The 26,723-nt window shown below is 39.9% G+C and overlaps 1 protein-coding gene across 1 annotated transcript; it reads right to left on the reverse strand.

The window, feature by feature from the left end:
- Positions 1 to 209: 209 nt before the first annotated feature.
- Positions 210 to 26,610, reverse strand: LOC119721444 (Golgi-associated plant pathogenesis-related protein 1-like). Its single transcript, XM_038191523.1, has 6 exons — positions 26,436 to 26,610; positions 11,726 to 11,816; positions 5,756 to 5,922; positions 4,498 to 4,575; positions 2,943 to 3,137; positions 210 to 621 (listed from the first exon to the last, which is right to left on the reverse strand). Exons 1-5 carry the CDS (start codon positions 26,488 to 26,490, stop codon positions 2,980 to 2,982), a joined length of 549 nt encoding a protein of 182 aa, XP_038047451.1. The 5' UTR covers positions 26,491 to 26,610; the 3' UTR covers positions 210 to 621; positions 2,943 to 2,979.
- Between the last annotated feature and the right edge of the window lie 113 nt (positions 26,611 to 26,723).

Consider the following 26,723-nt stretch of genomic DNA (forward strand, 5'->3'; position numbering starts at 1 on the left):
TGAATTTGCGTTTCACGAAGAGTCACATATCTTTACTTATTAATTTTCACTAATTAACTGCTGTATTAAGTCTTATTACCGGGTTCATGTAAAACTTCAGCTCTCGTAGAATCGTGTGATGGTTTCCTTGCTGCACAAAGTTGTTGCAAAGTAGTATTTCTTGCAGGTTTAAAATATGAGAAACTTCTTTTGCGATTATCTCGAAAACAGTTTTCTTCAAAATCAACATAATATATATAGTATGTGGCTGTTCGTGAAAACGGTGACGACTTAATTTGTGAAATAAGCTCAAATTACAGGCAATACGAACGAGCAAAGAGAATGTATCAAGAAAGGCGAACTAAATGCGTAATAATAAAACTGGCAATATCTGACCGGAATGTACATTAACAAATTTCGACGACAAAAAATAAATCCCTAATTACCAGGAGGCGCCCTTTCCAACATCTCCACCACCCCCTTGTTTTCTAAACTGCCAGTTTAATTTTCCCGCTTCGGATACTTGGGTGTCGTTGTCAGGGGGATTGTAGAATGCCACTACGATGACCTTTCCCTCCTTGGTGATCGCTTTGCCTATGCCGAACTCCTCGGTGTCTTTCCAGACTAGCTAGGTGAAGTGACCTTGAAAAAGACCAAAGAATCCATAAGTTGGATATTCTTACATTAAAGGGCCATGCAATGTAATGTTTTCATGCTATCCTTGAAAATAGAACTGGGTCACGGCAATACCGATACCGTGGCCAGCCCGATCCCGATCCTTCTTGTCGTAGAACCTATGCTCCTGTTACATTGTTTAAACGGCTCATACAAACCATTATATTGTTCAGCTAAAAAAACGAGCTACAAAAGAACAACCTTGTTGTTGCAATCAGGACGCAAAGCCATCATCGTGCCTCACCCCTTAAAGCCCTTCTATAGACACACCCACACACAGGTTTGTTATGCTGTAAATTAAGGATTTTCTATTGTTCCTCTTCATCGATCTTTTTTAAACTCTTTCTTTTTGTTTGCAACAGCTCTCACTGGTTTTGTACATGTTTTCTAATTTAGGTCGTCCTCGATTTGACTCCTGTCCTCAATTACTCGATGATGCTTGACATGTGTGTCCTCGATGTACGCCATAGACAAATCCACCTATATAGTTGTAGGCACATACACTCGTGTATACGAGGTATTTGAGGGGATCGAAAACGTTATGAGAACAGCAGAAAGTCCGCATTACTCGGTCCTAATTTGCCTAACAATACAAAAACTTCCCACATCCACTATCCACACCCACACACATAGTCTCACCTTACATACATACCGTAGACATTCCTTTGTATTTGTGTTGTTAAAAAAAACGGAGAAAAACTCATTTTGCTCTCACTGTGAACATTCTTTCAGCCCAATGTGTAATGTTTTACTTGGGTGTTCCTCTTCATTTTGCGACGGATAAACTTACCCCACGCCTCTTAACCTCTTTTCCCGGAGAGGGGGGAACCCAGTGTGGACATGGGCAAGTCCACAAAGCGTTCAAGCTTCCTGCATCCTGTGTACCTCTTTTGTTCACTAGGTCCACAAAAAGTTCGGAAGGTTAGAGCACATGCACTGACTTGTTCCGTAGTTGTCCCATGGTAGAATGGGAACCAATGATGATGTAGGGACGGCAGAAAGTCTCCATAACTCGATAGGTTCAAATTTGCCTAACAATACAAAACGTCCCAATAACGCTTTGTCGGCACGCCAACCAATTGGTTCTGTACACGTTTTCTGATCGAGTTCTTTTTCGATTTGACTTTCGGTCCTCAATTTCTCAATGATGCTTCACACGTGTGCCCTCGATTTACACCATAAACATGCACTCACATGTACATGTGTTATCCTATATGAGCACCTTCTATTGTTTCCTTCATTTGTTCCTTTTGTTTGCACTCAAAACATGTTCTCAACATCTCCCATAAGGTTTGTAAATGAAAACCCCAGAGGATTTGTCTAAGGTCCTCGGGGTTATTGTTATCGCAAATCCCACATTGTCCCGATTCCTCAGTGGTTAATGGTAAAAAGATCACATCTTTACATATATTATGGGTGGTTATATGGGGTACCATTGTTTCAACCTTTATTCCCAAACTGTACTTTTCCTTAATTGTTTCTAGTGAAATTGCAAATTTTCTATAGTGTTTTGCTTGGCAGGTAGGACCTACAGAGATCTCTGACCAAGTTATGAGGTCCCATTGTGCATTTTGTTGCACAAATGTGTTCCCGGTAGGCGGTACATATATATCAACACATACTTTTGTGTATGGCTCTGGACATCAGTGATGTAGCAATGTTTAATTCTGAAGACGGCGACACAACAAGAACTTTATTTTTCCCCACTGCTATAGCCTAATTGATCCTTTGTACTGTAGAAAAAAAATAGGTCAGCCATTTGCTTTGATTTCTACGTACACCCTTAAAAATCTCGAGATAGATCCGACCCGGATTCAGGTCAGATTCGATCGATCAAATTGTCAAAATAAAACTTCTATTGTTTCCGAACCATCTGTCCCGAAAAAAACGTCATTTTGACCCCCAAAAGATTTCATATTTACTCCAAGATTTGTCATTTTGATCCAGAAAAGTGTCAGGTCAAATCAGATCAAGATTCAGACTCGAATTTGACCCGTGACTGTTATGAGAGTAATAGCTTTGTAATCTTCACGGTAACTATGCGAATGAGGTTTCTGTTTTGGCAAGTGCTTCCTCGATTTGGTTCCAGTATCGCGATTCCATACAACTATACGGATCTGATAAATCCATGGAGCGAGCTATAGTTTCTCGCGCAATACTGACCGAAATATCTAAACACCGATCTTTGGTATTTCCTCTGATCACAACTACATCCATCAACGACCTAAGCTATGCTGAACCACAACACCCCATAGAAGAATCCTGAATCCCCACCGTCAGCTACTTACCCTATCCCCCGACCTTTTAGAAGTGTCACCTTGTCCACTACCCGCTTTGTGGAGGGAAGATATTCTCCTGGAACGCTTGCATCTTGTTCCCGGCCGGTTGGTAATTGGCCACAACGTAAACCTTGCCGCTTTTGGCCACCGCTTTGCCGATACCAATTTCCTTGGAGTCTTTCCAGACAACTTGAGAGAAATGACCTGAAACGTTATGTTTAAAAAAAGTCAGTGTAGTCTTCATGATGGTCTTACTGCACGGCGGGATAAAATGGGATACATATGTTACTGTGCGGAGCCGAAGTTTCGAAAATCTCGACAAATACCTCGCCTGCAACACTTCCCTCTATTTTTGAAAACTGTTTTGAAACCACCGTCAGTGTTTACTTTCTTCCAAACGATACTATTCCAGACGGAGTAATTTCACAGCGGTATTTGAAAACCAGTCCTTCTTCACTTTGAGTAAGGTTACTGTCATTTAATCGGTCGGTACATTCAAGGTTTTATGTCAATACATGTACAGGGTGAGTCGGAATGATCTGGACCAAAGCTCACATTTTTTGTGTGGCAAATAAGAGTATATTGAGAAAAAACTTTGTATTCATATGAATGGTTATTACCTTGTATTCCACAGGAATTTTGAATTTTTCAAATTAGTGGCTGTGGTGAAGCGTTATGCCATTTTCATTGAAGTGGCTCATTTTCCAGTCTGCACACGAATTGGTTTTGCCTTTTTAAAATATATTAATAATCATTTGGGAGGCTAATCATCCTTACTCGCAGCTGGTATGCTGAATTGCGAAGGACGCGGCTACAACGTGGTCGGGCCGCTGGCTGCCGGCCACATCGACCCATTATGACCATGGAACACAGCCTGAGATCGAAAGTGTTTGATTTTTCCGGAGGGAGGAAAACCGGAGGGCCCGGAGAAAAACCCTCGTGGCACAGGAGAGAACCAACGCACAACTCTATTCACATGCGATCCGCGGCCAGGATTCGAACCGTGGTCACCTTGGTGAGAGGCGAGCGCTTTACGCACAAGCCACCCATGCCACCCAAAATTTGTCAATAACTTCAAGTGAGTCAGTCACCATGACTAGGTTTTTATTTGTTATTTACACTGCGTCATCATACGCGATTTCAATACATTTTTGTTTTACCATGGAACCGTGGTCAGAGTGGGGTTTTTTGCGTATGTTCTTTGCTGGCGCTTTTCTTAACAATGGTACAGTGGACAGGGGTCTTCCCGATGTTCCCCAATACCTATGTTCCCCAATACCGATGTCCCAAGAAATCCTTAGGATTAGGGTCAGGGTTAGGGTTAGGGTTATAGGGTAAGAATTCGGGGAACATCGGTATTAGGGAACATAGGTATTGGGGAACATAGGTACGCACCCTAATGGATTTACATGACACTTTCACCAAATATGTGCAAAATACCAGCCTGTACCATATCTCATTCGCACTTGTTTTGAAAATTGCTACATATTTTTTGACATTTTCTTTGATTTGGGTCCGGATCAATCTGACTCGCCCTGTGTATAAAGTACTGTCGAGTGCTTACCTGTACCCAACTGAAACCCGGTATCGCCAAAGTTGTAATTTTTGATTTCGGAATACCATTGGTCAGTCGCCTGCTGGCCTGGCCAATCAAAAAGGAGAAACCAGAAAAATCATATATCGAGAAACATTGTAGCCTAAGGGATTCCCTATACAGTGGGACACCTTTATATCAAGGTCCTTGGGACTTTACAAATTACAAATTACCTTGTTATAACAAATAATTATCAGTAATGGAAAACAACGAAAAACAAAGGCTTGGGACCTAACATTGTTCTTGTTATAAGCAGGATGTTGTATTAACAGTGCTAGCTCTTCTTATCAGGGTTAGACTGAGAGTATAATATATTGATGTTCTAAGGTCAAAAAAAAGTCTCCGGTTTCTGGTATGGAGCTTGCCCAAAAAGTCGTGCGGCGACGCGGCTTTTTTTTTTTTAGCTGTTTTTTTTTGCTTCAAATGTCGGCTGAGGACTGCAATTGGTGCCCGACTAAACTTAGTGAAAACATATGGGAGTCCAGAGAGGCCACATAAAGCGTATTCTCGATCACAACCCCATCTAAAAACACGTTAATATTGTACAGCAGCAGGATTCCAGCCAAACCAGTGAGTTTGGCAGTTTTGAGACATCATCTTTTATTGAAAAAAAAAGAACTTTTTTAGTTTGCCGACGCGCATGGCTACGGCGACGCGCGCGCATACCAGAAACCGGAGACTTATTTTTTTGGCCTAATGCAGGGTCATTGAAAGTACAAGATGATTAGGTCATGTCCTTTAAAGCTGGTCCCCGAGTACACATATTCCTTGCAGTTGATTCTGAGAGGATATTCACTGAGGTATATTCATGCATCTGATGTATACAGTGGGTTTAGCCTATTACGGGGTATCCTACACAATAGCACTGCTCGGATTTCTGCATCCGTCAACCAGGCTGCCTCAAGTCACAGTGAGTCAGTGGGTAAGTCAGTCTTCAGTCATTCAGTCACTTAGTCAGATATGGATACACAGAGGACTGTGAAACTGGCCCTGTGTGACCAGCAAAAACTGAATGGTGTCAACGACAGGTGCTTTTCACCATGCTTAATAACGGGGACATTGGTTATCCCCCTCTTACATTTGCATAGACCCATTGATGAAAGAAAGTGCATTGCAAAGATTCAAGTACTAACATTCAATTACAAAAATATTAGGGTCGAGCAAATTTCTAGCCCCAAAGTGAACACGTCTCACAAGTCAGCACGAATTATATTTTACAAACTGTTACCTGTAATCTCTGTTGCGCTGAAACGCCAGACCATATTCTCTCCAAACTCCTTGTTGTTGCTGTGCTTGAACGTATCTGTGCTGGCCAGGTGCTCGGCCCATGATTGCGCAAGATTGCAGAGGTAACTGCTCAACTTCAGTGCTCCAACGTCATGTTTTGCTCGGTATCTGTGAACCAGAGTCACCATGATTAATACATGTACAGTATATGTAAACTTAATAGTGAAGAAAAATAATGTAATCAAGCAATCTTGATTCAGGTGGTACGGCAAAAAACAAACAGTGTTTTGGACGTCACCTTAACTTAAACCAATCAAGGCATCACATCTATCACTGATGCCCCCTTCATCAATGGAGAACGCAATTTAGCATAGGTATCGTTCAGAGAATCCGCCGCGAGGAAGTTGCTTTGTACAATAGCGCAAGCGTGCACAATATGATGTCTTCACAGCCTCGTCCCCTGTGTGTCGAGCAGTACGTGCCCAACACTACCTGCTCTCTCACCCTGGCATTGGATCATTTGCATGTGCAAAAATGTTTGAACACGTATGCAAATGAGGAATAGCCTGGTGCCTTCCAGTGCGTTACATTATCTTTTGTTTTTGTATGCGGTGTCTGGGTAAAAACAGAATCAATTCGTCGCGCCGTGATGAAACACGATTGTTTTCGAAGTTACAATGTTACAATCTTATCCCGGCTATATGTATCACATTTCATATTTATATGAGCAAATTGGAAAGGAAAGGAGTATTTGTGAGCAGTCGTGGACGTTATAACAACAATGATTGTGAAAACAAGTAATGCACGTTGGAAATAACAACACCAAGTACACGATATAAATCCATTACTAGTCAATTGCAGCATCGAAGCAGGATACAGGAAGAAAGCTTCCTATCAAGGGCTTACTATACATTGTATATAATGGCAACGAGGTTGGAAATAAAGTAAGCACTGGGGACGAGGTTGGTGTCTTCATTGAAGGTTACAGACCAGTAAATAAACTTCCATAGGCCCCAATGGTAAATGTTCCCACTTCAGAAATTCGGGAAAAACATCACAACTTTCCAAAGTGTCTCCAAGTCGCAAATATTGACGCCAATATTGACGCCAGTATTCACGACATGTCCTCCATGTCGCAAATATAGACGCCAATATTGACGCCAATATTTATGACATGGCCCCAAGTCGCAAATATTGACGCCAATATTCACGACATGGCCCAAGTCGCAAACCCACTCAGGCGTGAATGTTCTTTTTTTTTTAGCAACCTAGGTAGGCAATTCAAGCAAATAATCTGGCGCACCCTACTATACAATACACACTTTTCAATATTGTGTTTGTGTTAGCGCGTACTTCCTTCGCTGCAAGGATACAGACGTCCAATAAGTGTGACCGTAAGGTCAGAGCCAAATTCTGCTAAATGCACATACAAAATCTGTCCGATTTATCAAAAATCCCCCCGAATTACTCGAAATACATTATAAACACTTAAAATCACATGTAGATTGGTAGTATTACCTTAATTAAAGTTCAAATCACATAATAAACAATCTATAGTCACATAAAGATGTTATGAAATTATCCCGTAAATTTCGGGTAAAACGCTAATTCGGCCACGACGACGTTTCCCAGTGAACTTCAGCACCTAGACCCAGAGTTGTAACGAGTCACTGATTTTTGTGACTCGAGTCGAGTCGAGTCGAGTAATTTTAAAGAAGTGACTCGAGTCGAGTCGAGTCATTTTAAGGAAGTGACTCGAATCGAGTCGAGTCATTAGGTCAAAAGGTCGAGTCGAGGCAAATATTTAGCTCGAGTCAATTAGAGTCACGATTATTTGAACACTATGTATACCAACATTTATAAAAGGAGGTCATAACTTAAGCGAGCGTTATAATCCAAACGCTTTTTAAGAAATCGCCCAAAACCAATGATGAAACAGCGAATTCGAAAATGTGTTTAAAAATCTGGTTCCTGGATATTATTTTGCGCGTGATCTCGAACCATGAGGTGGGAGTCTGTGACACTTGTATAGTTGTACATGACTGCTATTCGCAAAGTAAAGTGAGCATACATTTTGCACCGTAAGTCATTGCAAATACATTTCGCAAAGTTGCGCTTTTTATTTTTGGGACTCGATCGAGTCTTATTAGCCTTCGCTCGAGTCGAGTCGAGTCTTCTGATGAGGGACTCGAGTCGAGTCGAGTACATAAACAAATATTTACCATTTTTTTTAATTTTGCTGTTTTTCTAATCAAATCTAATTTACAACCATTTTTGCAGAATTCTGCCAGAAATCTGCCAAAAAAAATCCATTATGTCAAATATCCTGTGAAACTCTCGTTTTGTAAACAAAAAATTCTGTCAAAGTTAGCCGAAAATCGGCTAAAACGGTCACCCTGCGTCCAATGTACATGCACATTCATGGCTCGCGCTGCGCCTCACGACGAACGTTCAGTCAGAGATCGGTGTGTCTGGGTGCCAGACTGTGTGGGTAACGGACACCCCAAGTTGCTGTGAAAAAAATTCACGCATGAGTGGGTTTACAACTTGGGCCTGTCGTGAATATTGGTGTCAATATTGGCGTAAATATTTGCGACATGGAGGCCATGTCGTGAATATTGGCGTCAATATTGGCGTCAATATTTGCGACATTGAGACCATGTCGTGAATATTGGCGTCAATATTGGCGTCAATATTTGCGACTTGGGTCCATGTCGTGAATATTGGCGTCAATATTGGCGCAAATATTTGCCACATGGAGGCCATGTCGTGAATATTGGCGTCAATATTGGCGTCAATATATTATGTGCGATGTCCCTTTAGAGCCACCATAGTGAGGCCACACAGGATCGCTGCAAGCATTACGCTGTGCACGGATTGGAATGGATTGGTTGGGAAAGAAGTAAACTACGCAATTTGCGGGAACGCAACAATATGAAAAAAAATGATAGAGAGATAGTTTCAGAAATCTTCATTTGTAAACGTTGGCATTACAGCAAGCACAGCTAGATTTTATTGCTCAGAGAATATTCTTTCAAACATTCAAATTCAAACTCGATGGCCAAAATGTAAACTAAAGATGCCCATCAGAGAACATTCCAAAGTAAAAACTAGAGCTTCGCGTTTGTTGAGTTACAAACACAGAGTGGTCAGGCGGACCGCCTGTTCAGTAAACACTGACCAGTTACATATGTTTATGTTGAACAAAGGATTACGAAATTAAATCCTTTCCAGTGAAACAGTAAACATTCTTTGTGCGCTTAAAAAGTTATTTGTGGTTTGATGACGTCATCAATATAAAACGGTATGTAAATACTAATAAAGTTTGTAGAGGATAAAGTTTCATTGTGAAGTTAAAATAACGTAACTTCCGGTTTGATGACGTATTAATAACACCTAATTTACCGTTTAATGACGTCGCAGCATTAGAGATCCAAAGGAGAACACTGTAATGGATATCATTATTTGGACTACGAAGATATGACAGGGATCAAGTGATAGAATTAGATTGAAATATGATACCTTTCAAATTCTCATAGAAGTAACTTGCGGTTTGATGACGTCATATGAATTTAAAACCTTGCCAAGTTATCTTTGGTTACCAGAGAATATCAAGGGGCGATTTGGTAATATGTGGACGGATCAGTGATGTAGTGCCTCGATGCTGGGCCTTGGCAAGGCTGCCTTAAGGCTGGATTTTAGGGCCTTGGCCTTGGCCTCGAGGCTTGAGGGCAAAAGCCTTGGCCTTGGCCTTGGCCTTGAGGGTTCAGGGCCTTGCAATTTTGAGTCAAGGCTCTTCAAGGCCCATAGATTTTTGCATCCGACGGATGGTTTTAAAATTAAAGAAAGCAAACGCTGTATTATGTGCCGCTATGGGGCGCCCTTTCAGATGATAACGCCATCACACTGTCTTTGTGTCTTGTATTCCTCATATAACATTTTCATAATTTATATGTATGTAGTAAAATACTACCGTGTTTAAGTTATATTCGGTTTTCATTGCACTTCCGGTAGCACCGAAAGTGAAGGTAAAGCGGATTTGTGTCCGGGGACAAGAAATGTTTGACACGGCATAGTCTACAACCTCACGAAAAACGAACACGATACTCTTTTTAGTTCAAAAGATATAGCGCAAACTATTTTGTCAAAATTTGCCCTGAAATCGCTTGTAATTTGAGACCTGATGACGTCATGATGACGTCATGATGACGTTACAAAGATTATGACATCTTCGTTACATGGTACAAGTTCACACTAGGTTTTATGATCATAGCGCTCAGCGTTTAGATAAAATTTTGCTTTGTTTTGATTTCAGGCTAAAGTTTTTTTTTTTAAAACACGTAACTTTGACCTTCCGGTAGACCTGGAAGTAAAGGTCAAGTAAAGGTACAATTATTTATCAACTAATGGTCTATCTGATTACAAAGTTGGAACATACTTGATTATTTTGTTTAAGAGTTATAGGCGAAAGTAATTGGCCACTTATTCCTCTAAAATCGCTTGTAATTTGACCCTCGATGACGTCATCATGACGTCAGAGTAATATGCACTACTAGCGATGAGGTTCCATATAATTACAAGTTCATACCATATACCGTTTAGGAGAAAACCCGCGGAGAAGTATTGTCCGGAATAAAAAGAAAGAAAGAAAGAAAGAACTAGAGGTTCGCGTTTGTTGTTACAAACGCAGAGTGGTCGGGCAGGCATTTTTTTCCCCAGTAAACACTGCCGTGTTAAATTATGAATATTTGAACAAAGGATCACGAAATTAAATCCTTTCCAGTACAATCAATTATTTGGTGGTAGAATTCAGTAAATATTACACAAGTAATTTCTGGCGTCATTATTCGAAAATGGGATGTGAATACTGATTTGAGTGGATAAAAGTAACTTCCGGTCTGATGACGTCATAACTTTGAAACCTTGCCAAGTTATTTGTGGTTAATCAAAGAATATCAAGGAACGATTGGTAAAATTTGAACGGATGGTTTTCAAATAAGAAAGATAAAACACTGTTTTATGTGCCACTAGGGGGCGCCCTTTCGAAAGATGACGTCATTACACATTTTTGTCTGGCATTCCTCACTAAACACTATCATAATGTATATGTGTGTAGTAAAATGCTTCCGCTTTTGATTTGAATTGCATTCGGTTTTCATTGCACTTCGGGTAATACCGAAAGTGAAGGTCAAGCGGTTTTGTGTCCGGGGACAAGAAATGTTTCTCACGGCATAGTCTTCAACCTCACGAAATAACGAACACGATGCTCTATTTAGTTTAGAAGATATAGCGCAAACTATTTTGTAAGAATTTGCTCTTAAATCGTTTGTAATTTGATACCTGATGACGTCATGATGACGTAACAAAAGTAATAACATCTTCGCATTATGTTACAAGTTCACATTAGGTTTCTGGATCATACCGTAAAACGTTTGGAAGAATTTCTGCTTTGTTTTGATTTCAGGCTAAAGTGTTCATTTTAAATTCACCTAACGTTTACCTTCCGGTAGACCCGGAAGTAAGGGTCAAGCGAGTTCACGTACACGACAAAAAAAATGTTTATCAATTCATGGTCTGTCCGATTACAGAATACAAACACTATTGATTATTTTGTGCAAGAGTTATAGGTGAAAGTAATTGGTCACCTTTTCAGCTAATATCGCTTGTAATTTAACACCCGATGACGTCATCATGACGTCAGAGTAATATGCACCACTAGGCATGAGGGTCGATATATAGTGAAAGTTACAAGTTCATATCATGAACCGTTTAGGAGAAAAGCCGCGGAGAAGTATTGTCCCGAAAAAGAAGAAGAAGATTTATTAGCACAATAACAGAGAGTGGTCGGGTTGTGCCCGACCACTGAAAGAAGATTTATGAGAACAGTTCCAGATAGTGGTCGGGTTGTGCCCGGCCACTCAAAAAAAGAAGAAAACATTGTTATAACAGGTGAAGAAACGGTTTGGTATACCTGTTGTGTGCCAACAGCATGTCTTCCCGGAATGTGGATAGCTCTTGCTTTGTGCTGGGAATTCCAGGCTTGCTACCATACTTCACGTTTCCTGCAAAAACAAAAGACTCGATTCCTAAAATAAATCCGACACAAAAAATACTGTGAACAATTACCCCCCCCCCCCCCCAAAAAAAGTCGGGAGTTACCAAAATCACTTTTGAGTTGACTAGGCTTACATGACTTGGCAAAAAAAACATCAGGTTAGGAACACCTCTTTCTTCTTTCCTGCACAATAATATGAAGGCGTCCAAAAACGGCAACATTTCACAAAAAATGCAAATGAGGTATGAATTATCAATTATTTATGTAATTCTTTTAATTTGGCTTTAATGCAATACTGTGACGGAAAGTGTAGTTTTTATGCACATGTTCATGTTATTGTATTCTAATCTTATTAATGAACTGTAGTATAGTACGCCCATGACTAGGCGTGGCTTAGCAATCAGTATGTGCGTGTATGCAGGCACGCGATTGGTCAACAAAGCCCCATATGTTTAGTGCATCATAATGGTTTAGTGCATGTGCTATGGATGCGCATAGGTAGATTGCTACGTACGTACGCGCGAAGTTTTCTGGCAAGTGGCCGCGAGCTGTACGAACGTGAGTTGAGGGTGCTCTCGCTGTGGCGTGTATTGCTACAGGGTGATTTGAGCTATATGCTACGCGCGGGCGAACTGTTGGACAGATTAGCCGTTCTTGGCGGGTGCATTGTGGTTGATTGGGGCTGGGCCCATAGTTTCGTAGTGCTACGTGCGCGCGAACAATATCTCCACAGTGGCACTGAGCTATGCAATGCGATATTGTTTAGGCAGTGCAGCATTGGTTGTTGCATTGCTGTAGTGTTCATATATTGCAACATTGGTCTGTGCATTGCTATAGCGTTCATGTATTGCAGCACTGGTTGTGCATTGTTGTTGTGTCCGTGTATTGCAGCATTGGCCTGTGCATGGCTATAGTGTTCCTGTAATGCAGCATTAGTTTGTGCAGTGATTATTGGAGTGAGCCGTGCGATATTAGTGGTGTATTGCAAATAGGGCTCTTATTCGAAAACCACAGGTTGTAATAAATTTATTGTTGTCTCTGAAATAAATCATCTTGAGATTACCGACCGTTCAGTTGCCAGTTGTCCTTGTTATTGTGTTATTGCCTAATTAACAGAAGGTATAGGGATCAATTTCTGCGGCAGTAGATTTCCACCCAATGAAACCTTGTCGCCCCCCAGTCGCCCCCCCCCCCCACTGAGATTTTGAGTTCTAAAAAAATTATCATTGATCTACATGACGCCCCCCATGAAATGTTCCAGCCCCCCCCCCCAGCGGCCCCCCCCCCATCCCCCACTGCAAAATTCCTGGCTACGCCACTGCTGGACAGCCTTGCATGCTCGTAATGACTGTCTTGGGCTTACATTATGCCGACGTATTGCGTGTGCATGCTTCAAGTCTGTGAAACTATAGTAACTTTCAGATGAACAATAAATATGACGGCCTTCTTCATTTTACCACTTCTTTTTCATTATAAAAGAACTGTTAGTCTCGTCTCCTCTGACATCAAAGCTTCACTGGACAAGTCCGCGCCACCCAACGCCAGAATATGCTCATCAGTAGACAATATTAATCGAAAGTTTCCGCAAAAAAAACAGCTTTTGAAAAAGAGCCCGATGTCGAACTTTACTGAGTCTAGCTGAGGTCTATCGAGGGAACGATTCTTATTTCAACGCCCGAAGATTCGCTGACAGTCTCTATTTTTCTTTTTAAGAAAGTCAAAGTAGCTGAAGAGGGAGGTGAGAATCTATAAGTGCCCAGATACAAAAAGTAGAAATCTACGCGTCTGCCTTATGCAATACCCAATTGCAGTGTTCATTGTTGCGTAATGATCCGCCGAGCACACGACTGTTTTGCACATTCGGCTGTGTTATGCAGCTTCCTAACAAACCAAACACACTGGGCTTATTATTCCTCAAATATCGACTTGTTTTCGCCCATGGAGCTAAAGAAAATGGACCAAGTAATCTTCCTGGCGCGTTTGCTCACTATAAAGACAACTTTTCTCAGTTTAAGGAAAATGCTAAGGTAACGAAATGGCCGAGTGGTTACGATTCGTCGTCCACGGTTAGCGGGGTCCCGGGTTCGAGTCTCGCTGGTGTCTTTTTTGGTTTTTAACGTATAAGTTCAATCATTTACTATAAGAGATTTAATTTCCCGTCGTAAAATACCAACAGTACTTAGCTTAATCGGTAAGCACTGCTGCTGGTACTGTCCATGAGTTCCAGGTTGGCGTCTTCGTACAGGTTCAGGGCATGTGGTCCACTCAGAGGATCAGGGCTTAGGGTGCCGCCCTGTTCCTCCCTTAGCTCTTTGCTTTTACATGGCGCCTGGCCCTCCGGGGTTATATGGATGGATAGGGAAGGAAGTGTGTATTGGTCGGGGACGCCGAGACCCCGGAAGAGAACTAAGGGATTGGCTGGGGCTCAGACCGATCCCTGAAAGCTTGACTAGCACATAACTTTTTGATTTTTTCCCTCTATCTTTTATACTGGTTTAGTTTGATGTCTTTAGCTGCTCGGCAGGTCTACAGCCAGTATTAAAATTGCAACAAAGGTGTATGTCATAAATCAATGAATATTTGATAATTGACTATAATCAAAACGGAGTTTCGTTTGATCAATTTGACGATTGCCAATTGACGTAAGAAACCCATAAATTGTACCGGGAAAAATAAAGATGTACATTGTAATATAAATTTTATTTATACAACTTTCAGATAAAATTTCTTTAATTATAAGCATTCCAAACAATACAGTAATTCGCAATAGTAAGAGGTTGGTATATGATACCACGAACATTGTATCTCTATTAAATTAGAAAATATAATGTAGGCCCCTATGTGTGAAATATTATTTGAATTGACTATGAGCATTCCATACGAATAAGTTAATTCGCGAAAATAGCAACAACAGAAGAGAAAAGAAAAAGAGAAAATTATTTAACCCTTAAAACTGGAAATATAATTTGTTTTAATTAAATGGGACACTTCATGGATTGATTTAACAGTTTGCAAGGAGTTAACCTTACATTTTTAGCAAATTGGGAAAAATCAGATGTTTCTGGAAAATTGCAGATTGTATGGGGCTAGATGTTTATGAAACATGTCAAATTGTAAGGGGTGAACCTTGCATATTTTAGCGAAATTGGGCAAAATCAGATCTTTCTTGAAAATTTCAGATTGTAAGGGGTTAACCTTGGTTTTTTAGTGAAATTTGGCAAAATATGATGTGTATGAAAATTTTTAGATTGTAAGGGGTTAACCTTGCTTTTTTAAGTGAAATGTGGCAAAATAAGATGTGTATGAAAAATTTCAAATTGTAAGGGGTTAACCTTGCTTTTTTAGTAAAATTAGGGCAAAATCAGATGTTTCTGGAAAATTGCAGATTGAAAGGGGTTAACCTGGCATATTTTAGCGAAATTGGGCAAAATCAGATGTTTCTGGAGAATTACAGATTGAAAGTGGTTAACCTTGCATATTTTAGCGAAACTGGGTAAAATCAGATCTTTCTGGAAAATTTCAGATTGTAAGGGGTTAACCTTGCTGTTTTAGTAATATTTGGCAAAATAAGATGTGTATAAAACATTTCAAATGTTAAGGGGTTAACCTTTTTCTTAGTAAAATTGGGCAAATTTAAATGATTATGAAAAATTTCAAATTGTAAGAGGTGAACCTTGCATATTTTAGCGAAATTTGGCAAAATCAGATTTGTATGAAAAATCAAAAATTGTATAAGGGGCAAATTAGGGCAAAATCAGATGTTTCTGGAAAATTGCATAGGGAAAGGGTTTAATCTTGCAAATTTTAGCGAAACTGGGCAAAATCAGATCTTTCTGGAAAATTTCAGATTGTAAGGGGTTACCTTGCTTTTTTAGTGAAATTTGGCAAAATAAGATGTTTATGAACAATTTCAAATTGTAAGGGGTTAACCTTGCTTTTTTAGTAAAATTGGGCAAATTTAAATGTTTATGAAAAATTTCAAATTGTAAGGGGTGAACCTTGCATATTTTAGCGAAATTGAGCAAAATCAGATCTTTCTGGAAAATTGCATAGGAAAAGGGGTTAATCTTGCATATTTTAGCGAAACTGGGTAAAATCAGATCTTTCTGGAAAATTTCAAATTGTAAGGGGTTAACCTTGCTTTTTTTTAAGTAAATTTGGGCAAATTTAAATTATTATCAACAATTTCAAATTGTCAGGGGTTAACCTTGCATTTTTGTTTTGCAAAATGAGGTGTATATGAAAAATTTCAGACTGAAAAGGGGTTAACCTTGCATTTTTAGCAAAATTTGGCAAAATGAGATTTTTATGAAAATTTTTAAATAGTAAGGGGTGAACCTTGCTTTTTTTTTTGGTATAATTGGGCAAATTCCAATGTTTATGAAAACTTTCAAATTGTAAAGGGTTAACCTTGCATTTTTGTTTAGCAAAATAGGGCAAAATCAGATGTTTATGAAAAATTTCAGATTGAAAAGGGGTTAACCTTGCATTTTTAGCAAAACTGGGCGATATCAGATTTTTATGAAAAATCTCAAATTGTAAGTGGTGAACCTTGCTTTTTAAGTGAAATGTGGCAAAATAAGATGTGTATGAAAGATTTCAAATTGTAAGGGGTTAACCTTGCTTTTTCAGTTAATTTGGGCAAATTTTAAATTATTATCAAAAATTTCAAATTGTCAGGGGTTAACCTTGCATTTTTGTTTAGCAAAATAGGGCAAAATCAGGTGTTTATGAAAAATTTCAGATTGAAAAGGGGTTAACCTTGCATTTTTTGCAAAACTGGGCAATATCAGATTTTTATGAAAAATTTCAAATTGTAAGGGGTTAACCTTGCTTTTTTTTAAAGTAAAATTGGGCAAATTCTAATGTTTATAAAAACTTAGAGGCCATTCAGAATGTTTAATGTTTAAAAATGTCGATATTTTTTCCAAATTGTTGGTGGGTGGGTCAAGCTAAATAATTGAAAATCGAAATTCATTTTCCATGGAAAAAGATAAAAAAAAGAAAAGAAAGATAGATCTTTTGACTTGCCTGAACTTCGCGCAAGCGTGCTGATATCGCGATGCGTGTTTCTTTTCCAACTTCGTCCCCTGCATGTACTGTACATGTACATGTACGTCATGTACGTTTATATAGACCCACTGTGGCATGAGAGGAAGGTGGTTTTTCAGTAGACTTGGACGCCAGGAGTTTGTAGCGGTTAGGCCGTTCAGAGGCAGCAGGGTACCAGGTGTACTAAATCAGCTCTATAACACACCGCGGGCGTCGATTACCAATCGCTATAAAAACTGGACTATTCAACCACCGGACTCCAAGACTGCGAGGACCGCGGCCTGTGATGTGATGTCTGCCCAAACCTGATGTTTTGCTTTCGCTCGTACCCCCCCCCGCTCTGCAAACAGGGGGTGGGGGTACGAGTGAATGTTTTTCTCAGCTACATCACGTGACAGGCACAACCTCGTATGTCATCCACCTCATCCAGAAAACGACAAAACCACGGTCATCTTTGTGCAGTGGCATAGCCAAGGGGGGGGGGGGGGGGGGGCCAGTGGCATAGCCAAGGGGGGGGGGGGCGTAAACCTTGTCACCCCCCCCCCTTCGCCCCCCCTTCACTGAGATTTTGAATTTCTAAAAAAAAAATGATCTACTTGACGCCCCCCCCCCCCCCCCCCCCCCCCCCCCCCCCCACACACACACACACTGAAAAATTCCTGGCTACGCCACTGGTCCCGCCACAATACCAACGTGCCCAAATGCACTAAATATCATTCCCCATTCCAAAATGCAATCTACAGAATAAAACCCATTTGACATCAGGCAAGTGAAGAGATTTTTTTAAATCCTTCCCATACATGTATACTGTCAAGGCGGCGGGACTGATGGCCAAAACTGGAACAGTTCATTACGATGTACAATCACAACCATGGATATCTTCAGATACTTCGGCCGACTTCAAATAGAAATTGATAATGATTAGGACTCATATGCAGTAATGTCTTTTGTAAGATCGTTTTGCCACCCACCAATATTGTCCGAAATGTGTCACCTTCCTCGAAGAGGACGGATACTCAAAAAGATGCGAGTTGCAACTAAACTCAAATTTATTATACGCCGCCAAAAGGTCTCAATTATCTGCCTCCCACTTTCTTTAGTTGCCGCACTATACCCACAGAAGGTCGGAGGGGGGGGGGGGGTAATTGGCATTTGTTGCTTTATGTTTCAAGGGCTTCGGGAGTGGAATTAATCCATATATCAAAACTTAATAGTGTACGCAGAATTCAAACATATCGTCACCGACACCACAAAGTAGCGTTCCACGTGTTAAACCATATTTTGTTTTTGTTTTAAATTGTTCACATTTTTAAACATTATTAACCAATGCCTACCATTTCATGAGGTTTCAAAGCTTCGAGAGCTTTACTTTAATAATTATGCTCATTATCCATGGCAACTTTTGCGCGAAAGTGACGATTTTTGTTTTCACGAAGTAGTACTCAAGTTCCCTTAACCATTGTATAATGCATGGCGCGCACTGTGCTCAAATGCAAGCAAAAACGTTTTTACGAAGTAGCACGTACTCCTTGTTTGAGCGCGCCGCGCTGACCTCCGTTTTCACGAAGTAGCACTCACCGTGTAGTGTTTGTTGTAATACATTGAAGCGTATACTGCGTGAAAGCAAAAAATATATAGTTGCGTAGCTTTTTTGCTTTCACGAGATAGCACTCACCTTTTTCTACGGAAGCGTAGAAGGGCCAAAAGAAATTAAGAAAAAATTAGCTCCTATCTCGCCGCGGCGAGTTACTATCTCGCCGCGGCGAGTTACTACTTCGCGGCGGCGAGTTACTATCTTGCATCGCCAAGCGTCAGGCACGAAGAATAGCGATACTCCTTGGGTTCTATGGAACGCCAAAGAGGCATTTAATGTGATCAGCGAATCGGCGATGCACTTTATCGATAGGCAGTGGGTTTTGCAATCGATGATTGACTGTCACGATCGGGGAAGGATTTTTGCGAGTGGTGATGGATTTTTGCGATCTTTGATCAACATTGGCAAAACTAGAACCCGGGCTAGAATCGCGGGCTAAAATCTTTTAACATCAATTTCTCCCGTTTTGAAGGCCGTATCTCAGAGACACTTTTGGAGTTTATTTCCCTATCATGATCCTACTATTCAGTATTTTTCATTACAATAGAAAAAAAGGCTTTGAGTTCGTCATTTTTCAATATTTTTAAGCGTCACGAATATTAATAAGGTTTTATACATATGGAATGCAGTTACAAAGTTTACGACTCCCTCCTTCACGAGTTCTCTACCAATACAATATTAACTTTTTTGGTTGGTTTACATTGGTCTATACAGAGGCCCACGCGAAGTCACGCAGAGTCACGCTAATTAATATGCTAATAACGCGCATGTCATTATATACGTCAACGTTGCGGCAAAACCAACCACTGACCATGTTTTTTTGCTCGGCAAAATCCGAGCTTGACCTCGGTGATAGGAGATGTAACACAAGCGTCTGCAACATATTAAGCTTAAATTCGGAATATTATAAGTGTTCAACTACTCTTAAAATAACAACTTGTGAGGATTCCTTAAAAGAAAGATTGGGGAATTACCTTATTTGAACACCGATTTCAAAAGTCTATCACGCCCCGCCCCATAAAATGCTCGCACGCCCAGTCGCGCCCCCCCCCCCCCCACTGAAAATTTGGCATCCGTAGAAAAACACCTCAATATGAGTTACCATGACTACCTGGAAGAATAGGCCTAAGTCAATTTTCCTGGCGATTTTCTGCGATTTTTTTTTCGCGAGTGGCTGTTTATTACGGTCCCTTGGAAATTGAATAGTGGTAGTTAGTTATCCCGCGAGCGCGAGTGGAACACGGATTAATGTAGTGCATCTATAGTGGCCCGGCCGAGTGGTATGTGGGACACTAGACTAGGGCGGGTATTGGGCGGATATCCGGTGAATGAATCCTGTCTCACGGCCTTTCAGCTTGGATGAAATTTTGGGGCGCCCCTCCATTGTAACCTCAAGCCCCCCTCCCCCCTCCAAGTCCCCTAGGATAAAAACCCTGGCTACGCCGATGTCTCTTTTGCGTTCCATAGGACCCCATAGTTGTGCCCGACGCTCACCGATACAAATAGTCATTTGCCGCGGCGACATAATAACTCGCCGCGGCGAGATAGAAGCTATTTTTTTCTTAATTTCTTTTGGTCCTTCTACGCTTCCGTATTTTTCTCTTATTTCTTGTTGATGTAATAATTAAACAGACGGGTCAAAAACAGCAAATTGAATAAATTCAATACATCAAGTGTCCACAACGATAACCCCAACTGAAAATACCCCCCGCAGTTTTGAAGGAAAGTGTTGTTCTGGAAGGCGTTCATAGATGCCATTTTCTCCGATTGCTAGTTTTTACTGGTATGCACATGAGAGCTACTTCGTGGTGACACTGCCGATATTATTGGCTCATTAAGCCCGATTCATACTCGGCGCGAAAGCGATAGCGAACGCGAATTTGTGACATCGTGGCAAGTATTCGCGGTGCGAATTCGTAAAAGTTGAACATAATTCAACTCGGGCGAATTTCGCAGCGTATGTTTCATGACGTCGAATTCGCTTCGCATTCGATTTCGCATGAAGTATGAACTGGGCTTATAAACATGGTATGGGATATATACAGGGTGTTTCAAAAAAGGAAACCGAGCTTATTTTGTTGATTTCTCGGGTATGACTTTAGGAAAATGGAAACCACCATCTGTTACATAACCATGTTTTCTTTACCGTCACGGATGACTGAGTACCAAGTGATGTACCTGACATGCCAAAAAAATGGCCTTGTACCACATGCACCATAAGACCAATTGACTGTTTTCGAGAGAGAGACGTTATCAGGAATGCGTTCACAGCAATGAGAACCAGGACAGAGATTTGCGTTGAAAGGAATGGGGGGGGGGGAGGCCATGTTGAAGGACAGTGGGGTTAACGGGGACAGTAATAAACCTTGATATGTTTAAGCAATTAAATAAATGACTTTGATAATGTACGAGCTAGATTTTGTAATTTCAAAATGTTGAAAACTGTCAATTGGTCTTATGGTGCAGGTGGTACAAGGCCATTTCTGGCATGCCAGTTACATCACTCGGTGTTCAGTCATCCGTGACGGTAAAATGGAGTTCGTGGTGTCAAGAAAAAGAAGACATGGTTATGTAACAGATGGTGGTAACTATTTTCCTAAATAATTAGTCATACCCGAAAAATCAACAAAATAAGCTCGGTTTCCCTTTTTTTTTGACTGTGAAAAAAATCGACAAACACAAATTAATGCGTGCGTTTGTTTATGGTGTTAATCGAGGACACACAACATTATCTATGAATCGACGCGAGGACAGGAACCGAATCGAGGACTCCCCGGTTAGGAAACCATATGAGAGCTGTTTCAAACAATTTGGAGTATAAACAAAGGAAAAGGAAAGAGGAACAATAGAAAATCATCGATTTACACCAAACTGCGATTTTCACGGTGGCAGCCAGGTTTCCTGAATGAATAAAATGTCAAATGTCACAACAGACACAAACTTACAGATTGAAGCGACCTTGTTAAATTGAACAAGCGTTCCATGGAACGTGGTGCTACGAGGCCGCACGATTCAATCGCACTTTTTAAAGGCTTGTTCAATCTAACTCTTCCGTTGGTTGTAATTGTATTATTGGTTGAGTTGGTTAAAACTACCGGGGAATTTGGCAGATCGGTTTATTCTACCCCAACGAACATTTTAAGGCCGAATTAATTAAAATCAATTCGTCAACAAGATCATAGAGAATGTTAATCATAGAGCAGTTTATTCTTGTTTGCAAATGATTACTGTAGGGAGACCAAGTGCGCCCTCAGTTGTTCGTCCAAAAGTTTCGCGAGTGATTTGCATATCATGACCTTTGTGCTTCCCGAGCAAAGGCAACTTGTAACAAGTTTTCTTCTGTGGGACTTGAACAGGGAAGACCACCACAAATTTGGGGCATATATTCTCTCTATTTTGTAGGGCGCATGGCTCCGGCCATGCTCCAAATTTATATCATTTTGGAAGGTTAGTATTATAGATTCGTCCCTGTGAGTACTTTAGTTTATAATGTGATCTTTTTGTGAGAATATTGTGTTCATTTTGAGGCCGGATGATTCACGTCTGTAATCTGTAACATATGTAGCCAGCTGTGTGTTGACATTTGACCTTTATCGTTCTATTTTATTGTGCCTTACATTTATAATGGTTTATTGCTTTGTGTAAAGAATATTATCATCTTGACTCTTGTGTAGAAAATAATGTAAATACAAGTTCGGTAAGCTCATCTCATTGTCGTCGTCATGACATAGGTTCATAGTTTTACTGGCATATATTTTAGTGGAATACTCGTCCTCTTTAAATAGAGGGCCGGCCTCCTTTTGCCGTCCCGCTACATTACTAAACCGTAGAAACTAGTAGCTAATAAGAGGTGGGGGAGTGAGGGGACTTCCACCCAGTGGCGTATGCGGGACTAAGTCCTGCACTCTAAAAACTCCCGGGTCAAAATTTTGACCAACTCTGTAGGTCAGATTTTATTGACCCGTTTTGTGTCATTATGACCCAATACATGGTCATTTCACTGTGAAAATAGCTGACCATTTACGGGTCAAAAATAGTTAACTCCATTATGGATCATTTTTAACCCTGACGTCTTGGTCATAATTTACCGTAACCCGTTTTGTGTCAAATTGACCGTTAACATGGTCATTATCACTAAGATTTGATTTTGATAATTTCCTGGTCAAATATTGCCAACCCATTTTCATGTCATTTTAACCCATCCGGGTCAAATATTGCCAAACCACTTATATGTCATTTTAAACCATATCCATGGTCAAGTGTCCAAAATTTCGAGTTTTATTAACATGTCTCGCACAAGCGCCGTTTTTTGGACTAAATGTTGAGATTTTTTTGACCCCCTGATACCAAAAATGCTATATACTTAAGAAAAGAAAAAAAAGTCGGATAAAGTTACTTAAGAATGATACTCAACCAAAAAAGAAAGTCCCCCTTAATACTTGTCTGTCTGACTCAAAAACTACTAGGCACATTTTGCTCAAGTTACGACTGATCAGAACAAAATTTCCTTCGCAATTCAGCAGTACTCTTTGTTTCGCCTGAAACAGTGATAATGTGTACAAAATTATGCAATTTATGACCAATCGTACCGAAAAAGGTGCACTTTTGTATACGTGTTTTGAATATGTGAACCACAACATGCACGTATATAAAAGTGCAACTGTTTTCGATATCATTATTGAATATTCTGTCGCGGCCATACGCTGAATTGCGGGATATATATGATAAAAATGATAAGATACAAAAACGTAATATTCCAATCTCAAGAGAAGGACAAATCCCAGTTGGGCAGACAGGATTATCGGTAACCGATCTTCTTTCTGTTTTAGGTCGTTACATTTTTTTGACTGTATTTTCAACTTGGCCCTTTATTGAGTTGAATTACAATTTGAATGGAAGGGTCTATTTATATTCTGTCAAGACCATACGCTGAATTGTGGAAATATTTACCGTAAACTCATTAAAATTTAAAATGTATAATTCCTAACTAAAAAAAAGCACAAAGCCGCAGTTCGACCGACAGGATAAAACCGGATTATACCGATCCTCCTTCTCTCTTACTGGAGGTTAATGACAGGATTAAACCGGATTATACCGATCCTCCTTCTCTCTGACTGGAGGTTAATGACGTTACATATTTATTGACTGGAAACACAGCACTTGCAACTTTCCCTATATACAGCTAAAAGAGTTGAATTAAATTTGAATTGAATGGTTTTCATAATTTTCTGTCTCGGCCATACGCTGAACTGCGGAAATATTAACAATAAAAACTTTACAATTTAAATAAAGTCCATTCCGTTGAAATAACTAATACAACATTACAACAAAAAAACACACACATTTCAAATTTGATAAAAGCAGACGAGATATTACAACTGCTGTGCTATCCGTAGGTTCTTTTTGAAGTTCAGAATGTATATGAAGATAATGTTTAAAGAATTTCGTAACTATATTCTTCAAATATTCTGATCATTATTGTCCTTTGCTCCAGGGTGGGCCGAATCTAATTTGTATTTAATACTGTTTGCCGTTAACAAGAGAACAACCAATAAGCGCTTCCTTCTCAGCTAGAGGCAGGTGGTTGTTTAACATCCATATTGCTTACAGGAGTGATTTCGAAAGGGTCTTCTAATTTTTGTACACATATTTACAAATTAAGATTATCAAATAATTATCTTTTCTGATATATTATTTACACAATTCCTCCATGGTTGAAACGATCATCGGACTACTACGCTATCCACCGGTGAGTGTTTTCTACAAGTTATATAACTATAATATATAACTTCATTTTTGAGTAATAAATTATATTTTGCAAATTGCAAACCAAACCAGGGCTATTCGTAGGGAAACGAGATAGGTAAACCGTACAATTTTTTTTTTTTTTTTTTTTTTTATAAATCTTATCAACTCCTCAAGCTTATTTACATTGTGCTCGACCCATGTTGGTCATCATTGTGAGATTCTTGCGATGCTGGATATGCCACTACAGGGTGAGTAAAAAAAAAACGAAACCCAAATTTCGGGACTATTGTTTTATAAACGTTCTGCATTGTAGCGTTTTCAAAATCTAGCATAAAAAAGCCCATTTCATACGCTGTCCTTTAATACAAGAATCATTCAAATCAATTATGTACTTTTCAAGTTACGGAATTTTAAACACAACCACCGTTTTAAGGTTCTGGCCACGGATAACAACAAAGTTCAGTGTTCTTTCAGCAAAACGAAAACAAATGACATGGGAATATGTGTGAATTGATTTGGTTTGGTGAAAGAACGCACACCTTTTGTTTGTGATCCATGGACAGAACCTTAAAACGGTGGTTGTGTTTAAAATAAATTCGAAGACCCTCTCGAAATCATGGAAGCAATATGGAGGTTGAAAAACCAACCGCCTCTAGCTGAGAAGGAAGCGCATATTGGTTGTTCTCTTGTTAACGGCAAACATTATTAAATACACATTAGATTCGGCCCACCCTGGAGCAAAGATCAATAATGATCAGAATATTTTAAGAATATATATAAATTTGTGTGTTTTTTTTGGTAATGTTGTAGTAGTTATTTCAACGGAATGGACTTTATTTCAATTGTAAAGTTTTTATTGTTAATATTTCTGCAATTCGGCGTATGGCTGAGACAGAAAATTATGAAAACCATTGAATTCAAATTTAATTCAATTCTTTTAGCTGTATACAGGACCAAGTTGCAAGTGCTGTGTTTCCAGTCAATAAATATGTAACGTCATTAACCTCCAGTCAGAGAGAAGGAGGATGGGTATAATCCGGTATAATCCTGTCGGTCGAACCGCGGCCTTGTGCTTTTCTTTAGTTAGGAATTATACATTTTAATTTTAATGAGTTTACGGTAAAATATTTCCACAATTCAGCGTATGGTCTTGACAGAATTTAAATAGACCCTTCAATTCAAATTGTAATTCAACTCAATAAAGGGCCAAGTTGAAAATACAGTCAAAAAATGTAACGACATCAAACAGAAAGAAGATCGGTTACCGATAACCCTGTCTGCCCAACTGGGCTTTGTACTTCTCTTGAGCTTGGAATATTACATTTTGTATTTTATCATTTTGATCATACATCCCGCAATTCGGCGTATGGCCGCGACAGAATATTCAATAATGATATCGAAAACAGTTGCACTTTTATATACGTGCATGTCGTAGTTCACACTCACCTTACACCTATACAAAAGTGCACATTTTTTTCGGTACAATTTGTCATCAATTGCATAATTTTGTACACATTATCACTGTTTAGAGCCAACAAAAAGTATGGCTGGATTGCTAAGGATTTTTGGTACTGATCAGTCGTAACTTGAGCAAGATTGGCCCAGTAGTTTTTGAGTTAGACAGACAAGTATTAAGGGGGACTTAATAGTAAAACAAATATAACTGCGCCTCGGGAACTAGTTTGTCAACTTCCAATACCTCGGAAAGCGAATATCGACTGTCCCACCTCAAACACATGTTATATTTTAAACTATTTCAAAGGTCTGGTTGAAAAAAAAATAATAATGTCGTTCCCGAGAAAAGACGGGAAAAAACCTGGTAGGTTACACTGTGTTTCGCGCACGTTCGCAGAATACGATGCACTGTGCGGCAGCATTCACAAATAGCACCCAACAGCTCGATTTAAGAGAGTCCAAATTTTGACCCACGAAATTCGAACGCATGGTTTCTGCACAAATAGGTTTTTAAACGGTGGTTGTGTGGAAGTTTATATCCTACTTTAAATGCTCCTTGGCCTTTCATTAACGTCCTTTCGTTTAAAAAATGCGTTTTGTAGCCCAATTGGGATATTCCAGGCGATAACGTCCTTTCATGGTCGGATTTAAGGGATCACGCAGTTCCACTTCTACGAGGTTTTATTCCATCCTCCATCTGAAAATTAAACGATTGTTGGTCGAAAAGACACAAAAAGTCAAAGTCGAATAATATTGCATTCTGAAATCAGAACTTACCAGCTGACGCTTGGATGGTTGCGACGATAAGCAAAAAGGATATGAAGAGCGCCATGGTCCTGCCTTGAAAATCGTCGAGAAATCCCGCTGTAGCCCTGTCAATTAAACGATCCGGCTACGCACAGGCAACACTCTGCTCCGAGCTTCAATCTAGGAGCGGTCTGGGCATGTTACCGAGGCGACACAACATATATTGTGGCTTAGATCCCAAAACCCCGCCCCCGTCGTCTGTGATAGACAGCTCCATATGTGATTGCCACGCATGTGCAGAGCATGCGACTCCGGATC

This window comes from Patiria miniata, unplaced genomic scaffold, assembly GCF_015706575.1.
Source record: "Patiria miniata isolate m_02_andy unplaced genomic scaffold, ASM1570657v1 HiC_scaffold_13, whole genome shotgun sequence".
Taxonomy (NCBI): Eukaryota; Metazoa; Echinodermata; class Asteroidea; order Valvatida; family Asterinidae; genus Patiria; species Patiria miniata.